General features: G+C 45.9%; 1 protein-coding gene across 6 annotated transcripts in view; it reads right to left on the bottom strand.

Moving 5' to 3' along the window:
- AP1S2 (adaptor related protein complex 1 subunit sigma 2) overlaps positions 1 to 17,232 on the bottom strand; it is a 97,993-nt gene that overhangs the window by 61,458 nt on the left and 19,303 nt on the right. For 4 of the 6 annotated variants that reach the window (XM_083172431.1, XM_083172432.1, XM_083172436.1 and 1 more), the window contains exon 2: positions 16,429 to 16,607. In XM_083172431.1, coding sequence (XP_083028557.1) covers positions 16,429 to 16,607 — 179 coding nt within the window. Of the gene's footprint in view, positions 1 to 16,428; positions 16,608 to 16,691; positions 16,715 to 16,743; positions 17,080 to 17,232 lie in introns of those variants that run through there. The other 2 variants (XM_083172433.1, XM_083172437.1) reach the window with 2 other exon arrangements.

The following is a 17,232-nucleotide window of genomic DNA, read 5'->3' as shown; positions in this document are numbered from 1 at the left end:
TCGTCTCCCAGACATCTCCTGTCACCACGGCTACATTCACACCAAGAGATGAAGGATGGGGGTACATTTGGGGTAAAACAGTAAAATAAAAAGCCAAGAGGAGAAAGAATCATTAAAATAAGGAAAATAAAGATGCTAAAAGTGAAATAAGGAAATAGCAGAAGCACTTTGGAAGATTCAGAGGCCACACCTCTTCCCTCATCCGGACATGCTACACTCACGAGTGCACATCATTAACGACAGGGAGCAAACGCACTTATTGTCCACAGAGTCACTCAGAAAGCCCTTTCGGAAAGATATTGTGAACAATATTGCCTAGCGTGTATAGAGCATAACACTAGAATGGAGGTGGCCAGTGCTTTGCTTTACACAACAGTTTTGTGGTGTTTTGTATGACCTGTAAGCTAAAAACTCACCTACTGTAACTGCTAACAACCTAACATCTAATTTTTAGCAATGAAATCAAATAAAATATTTTGTTCCAAAAGGTTACTAAAACTACTACTTTGGGGGGTATTCAATCTTGGCTGAAATAGCGGCCGCAGCCTATTCAATGCTGCCGTTTCCAAGAGCATTTAAGGAGGATTCAGACAAAACAGATCCAACTTTTAAACAAGTTGGATCTGTTTTGTCGGATTCGCCAACGGATTGTCGAATTCATGGCCGTTTTTCAACAATCCGTGTCAGTTTTCACCGACATGCCCACTTAAACACCTAGACAAAGGGCGGTATTCCAACTGTTGAATACCGCCCTTTGTCTAGGCCAGGCATGTCCAACGTTGGCCCTCCAGATGTTGTGAAACTACACCTCCCAGCATGCTTTGCCACAGTTTTGTTATTAGAGAATGCTAAAACTATTGAAAAGCATGCTGGGATGTGTAGTTTCAAAACATCTGGAGGGCCAACGTTGGACATGCCTGGTCTAGGTGTTCATGTATTTTATCAGTAACTATTATATGTAACAGATAAAATATGCTCATTGGGTACTTGTGTAGTTTTGCAGCGCCCATCGCATCGCATACCATAAGGCATACGATGGTATGCGATGCGACGCGATATCGCGCGATATTGTACAATGCCATACAATTTTAAAATTGTATGACATTGTATATGGCATACAATGCCATACAATGCGATGCGATGCGATTAAACATTGTATAAGCACCCTAATGGGTGCTTACAATGTTAAATGCACCCCCCGCCACCCCCCCCACTATAAACGTGAACCCGAAGCACGGCGAGCGCAGCGAGCCCGCGAGGGGCGGCGGTACGCGTCCTCCGACCTTTTCATACCCCCACTATCCACGTCGGCGTGGAGTTGAGAATAGAAAGTGTGGCGAGCGCAGCGACCCACCGAGCCCGAAGCGTGGCGAGCGCAGCGCGCCCCGCGAGGGGACGCGGATACCTGTGAAGGCCGCGAGGGGACTCCGATACCTGTGAAGGTATCCGCATCACCTCGCCACGCTTCGGGCTCGCTGCGCTCGCCACACTTTCTATTCTCAACTCCACGCCGACGTGGATAGTGGGGGTATGAAAAGGTCGGATGACGCGTACCGCCGCCCCTCGCCACGCTTCGGGTTCACGTTTATAGTGGGGGGGTGGCCTGGGGGTGCATTTAACATTGTAAGCACCCATTAGGGTGCTTAAAAGCACCCTTTAGGGTGCTTATACAATCTTTCATCGTATAGGGGGCAAAAATCGCGTCGCATCGCATGCCATCGGGTGCATGGCATGCGATGCGATGCGATTAAAACATCGCGCGATGGCGCAGCCAAAATACACAAGTACCGCTCATTGTTCAGTAACCCTCTAAGCCAGTGGTTTTCTTACTGTACCAAGGCCCAAAGTAAAAAATAAAAAAAAATTGTGCTTACCTAACATCCTAAGGCTGTGTACACACCTAGGAATAAAGCAGGATTTGAGCACTAGGGACGGTGTATTGTGCTTGTACACAGGTGGCTGCCTTCTGGAAGAGGGTTGCCACCCTCAATGCAGGAAGTACAAGAAAAAGAGAACCAGTAGGCGCCTCCTGTATACCAGTATACAATTTATTACACAAATATTAATCATTCATAACAAACATGAAATAATGGATAAAAAAGTATTGAATAAATTGCATGCATGCACTATTAAATTAAAAGGCCATATCAATGCGTTAGCATGAGAATATAAAATGTAACATATAGTTACCAAGTCCTAGATTGGACAAATTGGGCAGGTGTAGCAGTCACTCGATGGGGAGTATTCCCAAAGTACAATCTGTGGTAGTCAATATTTTGTAATCCTCCCAGAGAGGGTGAATGATGGAAAAGTGGGATCAATTCCCCTCACAGATGCAGGTGACCGTTGAAGATGGTGGTGCCTTGGTCGCTTCACCAGAAGTTTAACACCGTCTCTCACAAGTCTAAAGCGTGTATTGCAGAGTGGATGTACACACTTGGCCCAGGGCCGGCGCCACCACTAGGCAAAGTTAGGCATTTGCCTAGGGCGCCGGCCACTGGGGGGCGGTAGTTGGGAGCAGGGCAGGAGGGAGAGCTGGAGGTCTGACTTAGCAGCCAGGAGGGAGGGCTCGCTGCGCTGTGTGCAGTTCAGTCCCGGACCCCGTGCATGTTAACTGACATTTTCCTCCACCCGCACCGCGTACAGCCGTTCAGCGTCTGAGGGTGAGCCAAGTGCTCAGCGCTGCCCGTCTGAGCGGCTGTACACAGTGCGGGTGGAGGAAGTCAGGAAGATGTCAGTCACACTGCGCCGGGACTGAACTGCGAGGCCTCCCTCCTGCCCGCTAAGCTCTCCAGCTCTCCCTCCCACCCGCTGAGCTAGACCCGAGCGCCTCATCTCCTGAAGGGTGAGTAATATATACACCGGAACCCCCCCCCCCCCCCCCGAGCAGCACGGCGGCCTTATTCCTCCCCAACCCCCACCCGTGGAGCGGGTGAGCGCCAGGGCGCCCCCCCGCCTGGGGCGCTCCGGCGCCTTGCACCGGCACTGACTTGGCCAATTGCCTTGGTGCGCAATCTCCAGCTGCTGCAACGGCCAGCGAGCCGACTGCAGGCTGAAGTGCACTGTGTTCGGCAGGCGCAGGCTCTGTGTAGACTCGCACTGCTGTTTGAAGCAGGCTGGCTGATCACGGTCCTCCGTGTATCAGTGGCGGCAGAGGGAACACTCTGTGCTGCTTGTAAGTGTCGGTGGTATGGACCAGAGTGTGCAGGGTTTTTTTTTTTTACCGGGGATATGTGCTTCCAGTCTGCCCCTTGTATCCTCAGCTGCCGGAACTTGAAGAAACTCCTCTCAAAAGACGCTCAGGCGGCTTTGTCAATTCAGGAATCTGAATCAAACAGCAGTGCGAGTCTACACGGAGCCTGCGCCCGCCGAAGACAGTGCACCTCCATGTGCACCCCCAGCTCCTTCTTGCTTTTTCATTGTATTCGATTTTTATAGCATATAAATATAATAAAGGTCCAAAGCTACTCCTTACCTCTATGGAGGGAATTCAAGTGTTTTGAGCACTGGTGGCCAATAGATTGTGCCTGACGGAGCAATTCAAGTGTTGCTCTGTGCGGGCAATCAGCCGCCCAGCATTACTGCTATGTCATTTTGATGGGCTTGTAACTAGTGTATGTACAAAAGGCCTGCCAATATGTTATTACAGGTGTCTCCTCCAATGACTAAGGGGGGTATTCAATCCCCACCACTGGTTCTGACAGGGGAAAAATAGCGGCTTGTCCGACAGCATTGAAAAGGCAGATCAACAGAACATGCCCGACTTTGAAAGCTGTCAGGCCCGTTTTGTTGATTACAGTTGCGATCATGGAGAATCTCGAGAATCCATGGCCGTTTACATGGACACGCCCCTTTTCACCAAGCGAGACATTGAATCCCGCCTGGCGATATGCTGTTGAGCAAAACAAAAATGGGCCAGGGTCATGGCTGTTGGGATGGATCGACAGTGGTGACCCGGGACTGAATACCCCTCTAAATGTATTAAATTACTACTGAATTTAAAATGAATATGCATCCCAATTCAAGGCTACGTGGGGCTCCGCTCCTAAAGTGTATCCGTCCACCTATCACTTTTCTAAGCTGTACACAAAAATGCCATAAACCAGTTGCTATGGGTAACACCATTTTTGGTACTTGTGTAGTTTCACGGCGCCACCGCGCGCACAGTGAAACTTTGAAACTTGGCAGTCTGCCAGACTCTGTGTTTACTGTGCGCGTGGCGCTCTAGCTGTTCTCAGCGCAGCGCGTGGCTGCTTTCCTTATGTAAGCTACGTTATCAGCATAGCGCTGGGCAGCAGCAGTGCACCCAGCGCTGACAGGTCACTGTGGTACTTGTAGTTCCACAGTGAAATAGGCAGTCCTGCGCACCGCTGACAACCCAGCAATTTAGACTCCTGCGCACCGCTGACAACCCGGCAATTTAGACTCCTGCGCACCGCTGACAACCCGGCAATTTAGATGCTAAAACGTCTAAATCCAGACTCCCTGAACCGGACAACCCAGCAATTTAGAAGTCTAGATTTAGACTTCTAAATCCAGACCCTGCAAACCGCTAAGATGGGGGCATCTAAATTTAGACGTTAAAGCATCTAAATTTAGTAGGGTCTAGGGGTACACTATTAAACCTGTTCACAATGACACTAGTCGACGTAACAGATGTCGACCTTGTTAATTCCACTATCCACGCCAACCCGAAGCGTGGCGAGCGCAGCGAGCCCGCGAGGGGCGGCGGTTCGCGTCCTACGACCTTTTCATACCCCCACTATCCACGTCGGCGTGGAGTTGATTTTATAAAGTGTGGCAAGCGCAGCGAACCACGAGCCCGAAGCGTGGCGAGCGGACGCGGATACCTTCACAGGTATCTGCGTCCCCTCGCGGGCTTCACAGGTATCCGCGTCCCCTCGCGGAGCTCGCTGCGCTTGCCACACTTTATAAAATCAACTTCACGCCAGCTAGAGTGGCACGCGCACAGTTAAACAGAGCGTCTGGCAGGCTGCCAAGTTTCAGACACAGACTGTGCGCACGGTGGCGGCGTGAAACTACACAAGTACCCCATTTTTTACCCCACACAATTACGAGTAGAAAGTTTCCAAATATTAGCATGGCTTTCTGTTCCTGTTTCAGAAATGTTGAAGTTGTAAAATGAGCTATAAAATGACCCCACACATGTTTGCAGATATATTGTGGAATGACAGATGGCAGATTTTTACTGCACAAGTAACAGAAATGTAAGCGGGAAACTGTGTGACAAGGGGATAACATGAGGCAGTTGTGCTAAAAGAAGCATCTGCTTACTATAAAAAAAACTCAAATGGCCTAATATGACCTCTACACACAAGGAAAGAGCCATGCTGTCATATTCCATCTCCTGTCTCAGAGGCAGACATACAGTATATTCATGCATTTAGACAGCATGAGAAGTGGATATGTCACAGCCCATCTGCACCAAGACTGTGGAACACATACCTCCCAACTGTCACGATTTTAGAGGGACAGTCCCGATTTTCGGGTCCTGTCCCGCTGTCCCACCCGCGGCAGGCATTGTCCCGCTGCGGGGGGGTGGCAGTTGGGAGACCCCCAATCTAGTAGAATAGACGCTGTGCGCTATTCTCGTATGAAAATGAGGTTGCGGCTAATTAGCATAAGCCGCGCCCTCATTTGCATACGCCCCGCCCCCTCGCGAGTGTCCCTATTTCATCCGGACAGAAGTTGGGAGGTATGGGAACAGGTAGTGGTCACATCAGAACAGTAACCACCAAATAGCATGAAGAGGATATCAGGGCCACAATGTTTAGAATATGTTTTGCACTAAACACCATTTACATTGTGTATAAAATAATCTCAATGTGGCTAAATGGCTTTAGTAAATCATTTCAACTCCCAATCTGATAAATGATGTGACTGTGTCAGTCCCCTATATTTAGAGATGGAAAATACAAGCTATTCCTTGCCTACCTTAGATAGATCATACTTGTCTATTTCTGAAAAGTATTTTCAGGCAGGTAATAGCTCAGGGGTGTGTCCTTTACCAGCACGTGAAAATGAAAGTACAAAGTGCAGTAATGGCTACACACTGGGGCGTATTCATTGCGTATGTCAAAGGGTTTTTTTTATAGCAAGGATGGCTTGTTTTTGGGGAGGATTGCTGAAAACAAACCACCCTCGCAGTTTAACCACCAGCCGCTCACCCTATTCAACGTTCCAGGAGAATCCTCGCTGTAAGAGGGAGCTGCAAGCCACGCCGTTTCCACTTCGCTGTAAAAACCCAGCGAGGTGGAAACGGCGGGTGCAGGAGGTCCAGTAGAATACTGACCCGAGAGCTGTGATGGCGACCAATCAGCACTGCTCGCCGTCACAGCTCGCTAAAGAGCATTGAATACTGCCAAGTGACTTCGCGGCTACATTACGCTGCAGGGTTACACACTGACATCTCACATACATTACATGGCAGGGCAACATAGCATATTGACATCACATAGTGAGGTGATGACTGCGTCACAAACCCAAGACCCAACTGCTGACAGGTAAGAGACTGGTTGCGGAGTGTCACAGGCATTACCTTCCCCAGAGAGGGGCAGTCACAAACACCCATGGATGACTGTCAGTGAATGCCCTCTCAGAGTGCAGTTAATGTCTGTAACACTCAGCGACCAGCCTCCATTCACTCCATGATGCAGTTCTGGTGGTAACTCTAATGCAGGGCTGGGCAATTGCGGCCCTCCAGATGTTGAGGAACTACACATCCCAGCATGCCTTGCATCAGTTTCAGCATGGCCACATAGCAAAACTAATGCAAAGCATCCTGGGATGTGTAGTTCCTCAACATCTGGAGGGCCGCAATTGCCCAGCCCTGCTCTAATGGAGTCCTTTACTATTTATTTTTTATTTTTTTTAAAGTCAACCTTGGCGGGAGAAGAGAGTCTAGTGATGCTGGTGCTCCCCCCACCGCTGACAAGAAACTGCCTCTACTTTGAGTGCTCCTCCTTTGATTAACTCTGTGGCAGTGCAAGGGACTGAGCGACTACCACTACTCACAGCTCCGCTGTGCCGGTAGCCGACATTAAACCTCTCTTGCAAATCCCACAGTTATAACATTTCCCACACTAAGGTGCAGATTGTGAGAGAATTGATGTTAATAAATTGTGAAATTTGCTTGGCATATATCATTGTGGAAAACCCTGAAATAAGCAGGATTTGTGTAATATATATATTTAGTATCATTGTAATGCATTTTCTATAGACAAAGGATCTTAAAATTTAGTCAAAATAGTCTGTCCCTTTGCAATGCTAGTCATAGTTGGTCGAGGTTAAATACCCCTGCACCAGTTTCCATATATATTACATTTAAATAACAAAAATAATGAACAAAAGTGCCATCCAGAATAAAGATCTGTCTAGAAAAGGTTTATTTACACCATGTGCATCCACACATCGAAGGCGAATTGGCCTTACACCATGAGGTATCTATTTGTCTTAGGGCAGATTCATTTAGCAAAGAGGTTCCATTCAAACTGTACAAACTGATACACACAGGTTATGTGGTAGGAGAACCTTACTTGTGTTGGGTCATTTACTAGATTCAGAACCAAAAACAGACTATCCCCCTTGTGTGATGCTTAAGAGCCTCTTTCATCTACTTTACCAGTGCCATCACAGGAATACATTGGAAACATGTAATGGGTCGTAAGGAGTAAGGTAGTATTGACCTTGTAAGTTTGCGACGCTGGCGGATGTGATAAGTGCAAGATGCATGGCGCAAAAAGCCACCAGTTCCCATACAACTAGTGTTGGGCAACTTTTTTGCTGAAAATGCATCTTGGTCACAATCTGTTTATTGATTTAAGGTTTCTTATATAGTGCACACATATTCCGCAGCACTTTACAGAGAATATTTGAACATTCACATCAGTCCCTGCCCCAAAGGAGCTTACAATCTATATTCCCTACCACATGTACACGCACACACAGACATTCTAGGGTTCATTTTTTTGTTGGAAGCCAATTAACCTACCAGTATATTTTTGGATTGTGGGAGGAAACCTGAGTACCCGGAGGAAACCCACGCAAGCACGGGGAGGTTATACAAACTACGCACAGTTAGGGCCATGGTGGGAATCTAACACATGTCCTCAATGCTGTGATGCTATGGGGCAGCACGGACGGTGTAATGCTAACCATTACACCGTCCGTGCTGCCTCATATAAATCTAAAGACTAGGAGACTAGGAGAATGCACTAAGAGACTGTACTGATTACTTTTATAGGCAACACTTGTATTCTGCACCTGTGTGTTACTGTATACAAAGCACAATGGAACTTCCCTTTGAATAACAGCTGTGGCTGCTGCATAATAGCACATTGAATACAGATTCAGAGACTCCGCTGCACACACACAAGTGTCCAAATCAAATGAATCAGCACAGTCTCCTGGTATAATTATCAGTTTGCTTCTAAGCCCTATTCACATTTGGTCAAATAAGATGCCTGGTGTTACTAGAGTTTGGCACAACTGCAGCAGTGATGAATGAGGACACATCTGTATGTAATACACCTAGAAGTTATGCCCTGGACGTTATCATCTTTCAAGTGGTCGCATCACAGATCTTTTTTCCAAAATGTATTAATGTACAATTGGCGTATTTCAATATTTTGTTTCTTCGATTTTACCAAAAACTGATCCAAATATTTATTATTTAATGGATCGAGGGGTAGGCCGATCCCCTGACCAATCTACCAACTGCTAATGTGTATGCACAAATGATCTTATGCATACACACCTACCAATCCCCTACCCGGCATGTCTGGCAGCACACTTGTGACGTCATATATTGGTTGCTAAGGATGACCCATTGCGTGGTTTCGTGATAGGCCGTACACACAGCTAGGTAGTCCGATATATCTGCATGATATGTAGACATCAGTTTTGCTGCAGGCGGACCTCACATGTCTGTGAACAACATCATTCAACAACATATGGGGTGTTCAAACAAGTAAATGGACTAGTGATACTGTATATTGCGATCGAACAAAGCGATATATCTAGAAGCATATACTAAGCAATAAGGTTGCAACACGTTATGCGAGCACTGACTATGAGGTCACGGTCATTGATATAATCAAACTAGATTTCAGTGGAAGCATGAAAGGTGCTCACCGCTCAGTAGCATGTGTGGCAACCCTACAAGAAATCTATAAATAATAACAACAAAAGTACAATAATCATCCAACAAGTAACAGATCAGAGAGAGTGGAGAGTTTTACATCTTTGAAAAATAATGAGTACATTGTGTGATTCAGCTAAAGACATTATGGATCTCTGAAAACAAAATGTACTTTTTGGCTGACAGATCTCAGAACAAGCCTTGCTTCTTAACCCCTTCCCGACATTTGACGTATATATACGTCATGACTTTAAACTGTCACCGCGTCTATAGACGCGGTGACAGTTTAAACATGTCTGCTGTCCCTGACAACAGACATGTCCCTGCATGCCCAGGGGGGGCGGCGATGCCTCCCCCCCGTCGGCGATCGCTGTGATTGGCTGTTCAATGTGAACAGCCAGTCGCAGCGTTTTCCTGTGTTACCGGCGAATCAGACGCTCGGTAACACAGGGATCAATCACCGCCGGGTGGAAGGAGGCGTGAGGGGGTCATCGGTGATGACCACACCTCACCCCACCTGCCCCCAAGGCTGTGATTGGTCCGTCGGACCGACGGACCAATCACAGCCATGGCGCGTGATTTAAACTAACGGTGACTGCGCTGCAGACGCCATTCCGGTCTGGAATTGCGTGCAGAGCGGTCACCGTGCCACTCTGTCGTGATATACTGACCTGATCCTTGCCTGATACTTACCTGATCACCGCTGGTAGCGCGCTGCCAGCAGCTGGATGCTTCCTGGATCTTGTGACTTCCTGTGTGCTGCTGCTGCAGTGTCATAGAGTCACAGATAGTGAGAGATAGTGAGAGATAGTGAGAGATAGTGACAGAGAGTGCTATATTTTGTGTCTGCTGCCCCCCCTTTTGTGCTGATCAGTATATCTGTGCTGATCAGCAACTTTTTGGGGGTGCAGGGTTTTTTTTTTTTTATATATATACACCTGTCAGTTGCACCAAAGGTTGTGCTGCCTGTGCAACTGACTGCTGCCCCCCCTGCTGCCCCCCCTTTTGTGCTGATCAGTATAAACTAAGTGATCAGCACCTTTTTTGGGGTCCAGGGTTTTTTTTTTTTTATATATACCCTGTCAGGTTGCACCCACAGTTGTGTGCCTGCTGCCCCTCACTGCTAATCAGTGTTGCATCACTGCATCACTGATCTGCAGTTTTTTTTGGAGAGTGCAGTGGGGTTTTGTTTTTACACCCACGTTGCTTTTGTGGGTGTCCTGTGGCCGCTGAGCGCTGATCAGTGACATACATCACTGAACAGCATTTTTGGCACAGGGTTGATATAATTTTTTTTCTGCAGTTTTTTTAAATTGTTTTTTTTTTGGAGAGTGCTTTGGTTTATTTTTTTTAAATTGTTTTTACACCCACGTTGCTTTTGTGGGTGTCCTGTGGCCGCTGAGCGCTGATCAGTGACGTACATCACTGAACAGCATTTTTGGCACAGGGTTGATATAATTTTTTTTCTGCAGTTTTTTTAAATTGTTTTTTTTTTAGGAGAGTGCTGTGGTTTCTTTTTTTTAAATTGTTTTTACACCCTTGTTGCTTTTGTGGGTGTCCTGTGGCCGCTGAGCGCTGATCAGTGACGTACATCACTGAACAGCATTTTCGGCACAGGGTTGATATAAATTTTTTTTTTTTTTTATTGGGATCAAATTCCTGTATAAAGTATTTTTTTTTCTGCACTACATACACACTACACACTACATACCCCCCGTGTTGAAATAAAGTTTGTACCCCCCCTACACTATACACGTGTTGAAACATTACACTTACAGAAACACAAAAATAAAAATGGCATCCCAAATGTCATCCCAGTCATCCAGAAGAATGTATTCAGCGGAGGAGGCATATGCCATGCTTGCCTCTGACTCTGACACAGCCAGTGATGCAAGCGGGGAATTTGAAGGATTCGTCTTAACCTCATCTTCCTCCTCTAGTGATGAGGGACCCCCTCAAAGACGCCCCCGTAGAGCAGCTGAGACCCCCCCCCCAAATGATTGATCCCGTATGGACCCCACCACCAGACAATTTAGAGCCCCAGGTTCCTGAGTTTTTGGCCATCCCAGGAATCCAATTTGATTCAACAGGTCTCAGAGAAATTGACTTTTTCAAATTATTTTTCTCTGATGATTTTATAAATTTAATGGTGGACCAAAGTAATTTATATGCCCAGCAGTTTATTGCTCAAAACCCCACGTCATCATTTGCTAGGTGGACCCCTGTAGATGCAGTAAAGATGATGACGTTTTGGGGTCTGGTGTTACATATGGGCATAGTAAAAAAGCCAGAAATTAGGCAATATTGGAGTACAGATGTTCTGTACAGCACCCCACTTTACCGTATGGCCATGACTCGGACTCGTTTTGAGACAATCCTTAAATTTTTACATTACACCGATAATGCACAGTGCCCACCCAGAGATGATCCCACCTTTGACCGGCTATTCAAAGTCAGGCCGGTCATTGATCATTTCAGTGCCAAATTTGCAGAGTTGTACATCCCTGAAAAATTTATTTGTATCGACGAGTCTCTTATACATTTAAAAGGAAGGGTTAAATTCCGCCAGTACCTTCCCAGTAAGAGGGCAAGGTATGGCATAAAAATGTATAAACTGTGTGAAAGCACCTCAGGGTACACCCACAGGTTTAGGGTATATGAAGGGAAGGATTCAAGAATTGAACCGCCAGAATGCCCCCCCTCCCTCGTAGGTGTTAGTGGAAAAATTGTCTGGGATTTAGTGCACCCCTTCCTGGATAAAGGTTATCACCTCTATGTGGATAACTTTTACACTAGCATCCCCCTGTTTAAGGCCCTTGGTTCAAGAGGTACAGCAGCTTGCGGTACTGTGCGCAAGAACCAAAGAGGCCTCCCAAAAACGCACATTGCCCAAGTACTGAGAAGGGGTGAAAGCAGGGAAATATGCACCGAAAATATGTTGTTGGTCAAATATAAGGACAAGAGGGATGTCCTTATACTGACAACAATTCACGGAGACAGTACCACCTCCGTCCCTGTACGAGGTACCAGTACCCACACCTCAAAACCTAATTGTATCCTAGATTACAATAAGTACATGGGCGGAGTGGATCTTTCAGATCAGGTACTGAAGCCGTACAGTGCCCTGCGGAAAACAAAAATCTGGTACAAGAAGCTGGCCGTGTATATCATCCAGATGGCACTGTATAACGCTTACGTGCTATTCCGTTCTACCAGCCAGAGGGGGACATTTATGCACTTTCAAGAGGAAGTCATAAAGGGCCTAATATTTGGGAACCAGCAGGCAGAGGGCCCCAGTACTTCTAGTACTGGCCCCCGTATTGTACCAGGGCAGCATTTTCCTAACGAAATCCCCTCCACTGCAAAAAAGGGCAGGACACAAAAAAGGTGCAAAGTTTGCTATAAAAAGGGAATAAGAAAGGATACTATTTTCCACTGTGAAACTTGCCCCGACAAACCCGGCCTATGTATAAAGGAGTGTTTTAAAATATACCACACATCTATGGATTATTAGGTTCATCATTTCACCGTGCTTCGGGGGTCTTGCTAATGCCATATAGCACCCACCATTCATTCCACCAGAATCTGTGCTGCAAAATCCAAATATCACTCCTTCCCTTCTGAGTCCTGCCATGCACCCAAATGGTATTTTTTGGTCACATGTGAGGCATTGCCGTATTCGGGATAAATTGGGGCACAGATTTTGGGGTGCTTTGTCTCCTTCATTTCTCGTGAAAATGAACAATTTTGAGCCAGAACTGCATTTTTGTGTAAAAAATTTAATTTTTCATTTTCACAGCCCAGTTGTACCACAATTGGTGAAACCCCTGGGGGTTTGAAATGTACACTATACCCCTAGATGAATTCCCTGAGGGGTGTAGTTTGCAAAATGGGGTCACTTGTGGGGGGGTTCCACTGTATTGGTGCTTTGGGGGTCTTGCTAATGCGACATAGCACCCACCAACATTCCACCAGAATCTGTGCTGCAAAATCCAAATATCACTCCTTCCCTTCTGAGTCCTGCCATGCACCCAAATGGTATTTTTTGGTCACGTGAGGCATTGCCGTACTCGGGAGAAATTGGGGCACAGATTTTGGGGTGCTTTGTCTCCTTCATTCCTTGTGAAAATGAAAATTTTTGAGCCAGAACTGCATTTTTGTGTAAAAAATTTAATTTTTCATTTTCACTGCCCAGTTCACCACAATTGGTGAAACCCCTGGGGGTTTGAAATGTACACTATACCCCTAGATGAATTCCCTGAGGGGTGTAGTTTGCAAAATGGCGTCACTTGTGGGGGGGTTCCACTGTATTGGTGCTTCGGGGGTCTTGCTAATGCGACATAGCACCCACCAACATTCCACCAGAATCTGTGCTGCAAAATCCAAATATCACTCCTTCCCTTCTGAGTCCTGCCATGCACCCAAATGGTATTTTTTGGTCACATGTGAGGCATTGCCGTACTCGGGAGAAATTGGGGCACAGATTTTGGGGTGCTCTGTCTCCTTCATTCCTTGTGAAAATGAAAAATTTTGAGCCAGAACTGCATTTTTGTGTAAAAAATGTAATTTTTCATTTTCACAGCCCAGTTGTACAACAATTGGTGAAACCCCTGGGGGTTTGAAATGTACACTATAGCCCTAGATGAATTCCCTGAAGGGTGTAGTTTGCAAAATGGGGTCACTTGTGGGGGGGTTCCTAACTTTTAGCATCTTATGGTGCCTAGAAACCTACATGGTGCCTAAAAAATATTCTCATAAAAAGGAGGCTCCAAAATCAAGTAGGTGCTCCTTCTATTATGAAGCCTGTGGTTTGGTCAACGTGCACACTAGGGCCACATATAGGATATTTATGAAAACAAAAGAATTGGGGGAATCAATTTTTAGTCACATTTCTCTAGTAAAATCTACTGTGTTCCTTAGAAAAATGTATTAAAATTGAAAATCTGCTAAAAAAATTAAATTTTGAAATTTCACCTACACTTTGTTTTAATTCCTGTGAAACACCTAAAGGGTTAACAAACTTTCAAAATGCTGTTTTATATACTGTGAGGGGTGCAGTTTTTGAAATGGCATCATTTATGGGGGTGTCTGACATACAAGTCCCTCAAAGTCACATCAGAACTGAACTGGTCCCTAAAAAAAATCAGTGTTTGAAATTTTCTTGAAAATTTGAGAATTTGCTATTCATATTTTAAGCCTCCTAGTGTCCAAAAAAATTAAAAGGAGGTTGTAATAATGATGGAAACATAAAGTAGACATATGGTCTATGTTAGTTATTAACTATTTTGAGTGGTATGATTATTTGTTTCACAAGCAGAAAATTTAACATTTTGAAAATTGCTAAATTTTCCATTTTTTTACGGCATTTTGGTATTTTTCACAAAAAAACACAGACTGTATCAAATTTACCACTAACTTGAAGTACAATGTGTCACGAGAAAACAATCTCAAAATCACTGGGATAAGTAAAAGCAAAAAAAAGTTATCCCCACTTAAGTGATACATGTCAGATTTGAAAAAAAGGGCTCTGTCAGGAAGGCAAAAACAGGCTGCGGCGGGAAGGGGTTAAGAATAGTGTAAACAGTATGCATGATTGAACTTATAGGTGTGTGATAACTAAATCATACACACATACATACAGCAATGGGTGAAGTAAATACACTAAAGGCCCATACACACTGGGCGACTTTGAACTGAAAGTCGCTCAAAACAGCAAGTTTGAGCGGCTTTCAGCTCAAAGCCGCCCACTGTATATGGTCCGGCAATGAGCGGTGAGCGCTCCTGCAACATCGCCGGGAAAGCCGCTCATCTGCTGGTTATACCAGCAGATAAGCGTCTTTCAGGACGGCTTTGCATAGCGCAGCGCTGCGCTATGCAACGCCGTCCTCCCCCCTCCGTCGGCGCCGGGCAAGAAGAAAGCCGCTCAGTGTGTATGCACTGAGCGGCTTTCCCCGCAGCGATGATTGACATCATCGCTGTCCGAACACGCTGGGCATAGTCGCCCAGTGTGTATGGACCTTAACACGTAGCTTGAATTTGAAATGACAATGTCAAAACCCCTTATTATTGTAGGTATCTGGTTCACTCCTTCTGACAAATTCCTTCTCAAATGGACAAAACCATGTGCACTGCAGGTGGGGTAGATGTTACTTGAGAGAGTTAGATTTGGGTGGGACTTTACTTCAAAGTGAGATCTATATTGCAGTATAAAAATAAAGCAGTCAGTATTTCCCCTGCACAGAAACAAATTAACTCACCCAAATCTAATTCTCTCTGCACATGTTACTTCAGCCCCACCTGCAATGCAGCATGGTTTTGTCCATTTAAGAAGGAATTTGCCAGGAGTGAACCAGAATAACCCCCATAATGCTCAGTTAACTCATTGTAAAAGTTGCCTTACCCTGATACATAATGGTTACATTGCAGATTAAAGATACATACACACTCTTCATTTTTGCCCAGGCGTGTATGCACAGCGATGTTGGGAAAAATCGCTGGGCGAAAATCATTTACACACTGGGGTATAGTCAATGCTCTTTTGCGAGCTGTGACAGCTTGCATGGTCAGTATTCAACTGACCCCCATGCACACGCCGTTTCCACCTTGCTGGGTTTTTGCAGTGACGTGGAAACGGCGTGTGCAGCCTCTACAACTGCGAGGCTTGCAGCTAAATGCAGCGGGCTCCCTGCATTAGCCGCGACCCTCGCTGTTTGGGGGAATCCTCACCGTAATCTGACAGCGAGGGTTCCCCCGGAACAATAAATACAGTAAGCCCGCCGTTTAACCCCCTCGCCAGCCGCATTGAATACTGCCCTTTGAGTGATTTTCGCCTGTCCTAGCAATTTTCCCCAGGGTGGACGACTTTCCATAGCAGGACAATATGGAAAGCCATCCACCCCGCCACTTATCTGCTGGTGATAAGGTGGCGGGCAGCGATGATATGGGAGCACGCATCATCGCCAGGCCATACACACTGGGTGGCTTTTGACCTGAAAGCAACTCAAATGGTAAAAGTGAGCTGCTTTCAGTTCAAAATCTCCCAGTGTGTATGGTACGTAGATGACTGAACACGGGTGCAAGTATTTCAATCAAGCTGTCGCAGACACATTTTCTGTTATTAAGGACAATAGTTATGCTGGCTAGCACAGCAGAGACTGCTAATTAGCTGAGGTACTACAGGCCTAGAATACATATCAGTGCACAGCAATGCTGCAGCCCAGGGGTTAATAACAAGGAAAGGAAAGGGAGGAGAGGGGAGATGGAACCACCTTTTATATACGATCTTCAGGTCTCTCCATTCCAGGAAGCTGCACATTTTCGGTTTTCGGGCTAATACTGTCTGGACCAACTCCCTGGTAATTTTCTTTTTCTCCTTGTCAGACAGTGGCACATACCACTTCTGAAGCCGCAGCTTTCCCTGACGGCTGAAGAGTAACATAAACTGCATCTGCAAATGACAAAAAAAAAAACATTTAAAGCACAGCAAGGAGGGAATTTTGAGAGAATGAGAATAAACAAATAGCATGCTCACAACTAGGTACAGTTACAACAAAATCAATAGAAATCAATAAAATATTCATGACTTGTCTTCCGAGAGGCATCGCTCCTCCAGTGTCTGGACCCGATTGAATTTGAATGAAATCTTGGACGTGCAGCGCTTTTATTTCTACATCACAATAGAGAGGTTGTTCTGTACCAGACGCTTATCTGCATTCATAGCTTTGGCAAAATCCCAGTTACAGCCCTGTGACACACGTGAGGAGGGGAATGGTGGTGGTGGGAGTTACTATGCAGAGAGAAAGAGAAAAAGCATCAAGCTAGAGGGGGGTCACCACACAGGGAAACTTAACCAGCAAGCTACTGGAGAGACAGCAGCCGCAGGCAGAACAAGGAGATGATGTATGCCCTGCAATGCTTCTACTCAGCTGCAAGGATGTCTTACTGGGTGTTTTCCTTTATCTCTGCATAGTAATAGGCTCTGCGTCCAAACAGCGAGCAGTATAGATTGGGAACCCCCTCCCAATGAAAAACATCATAAAATACAACACACTCTGCAGGGGAATCTCAACTGA

Source organism: Crinia signifera, chromosome 2 (genome assembly GCF_055691185.1).
Source record: "Crinia signifera chromosome 2, ASM5569118v1, whole genome shotgun sequence".
Lineage (NCBI taxonomy): Eukaryota > Metazoa > Chordata > Amphibia > Anura > Myobatrachidae > Crinia > Crinia signifera.
The sequence above is the reverse complement of the archived record's forward strand: the minus strand, read 5'-3'. Positions and strand labels throughout refer to the sequence as shown.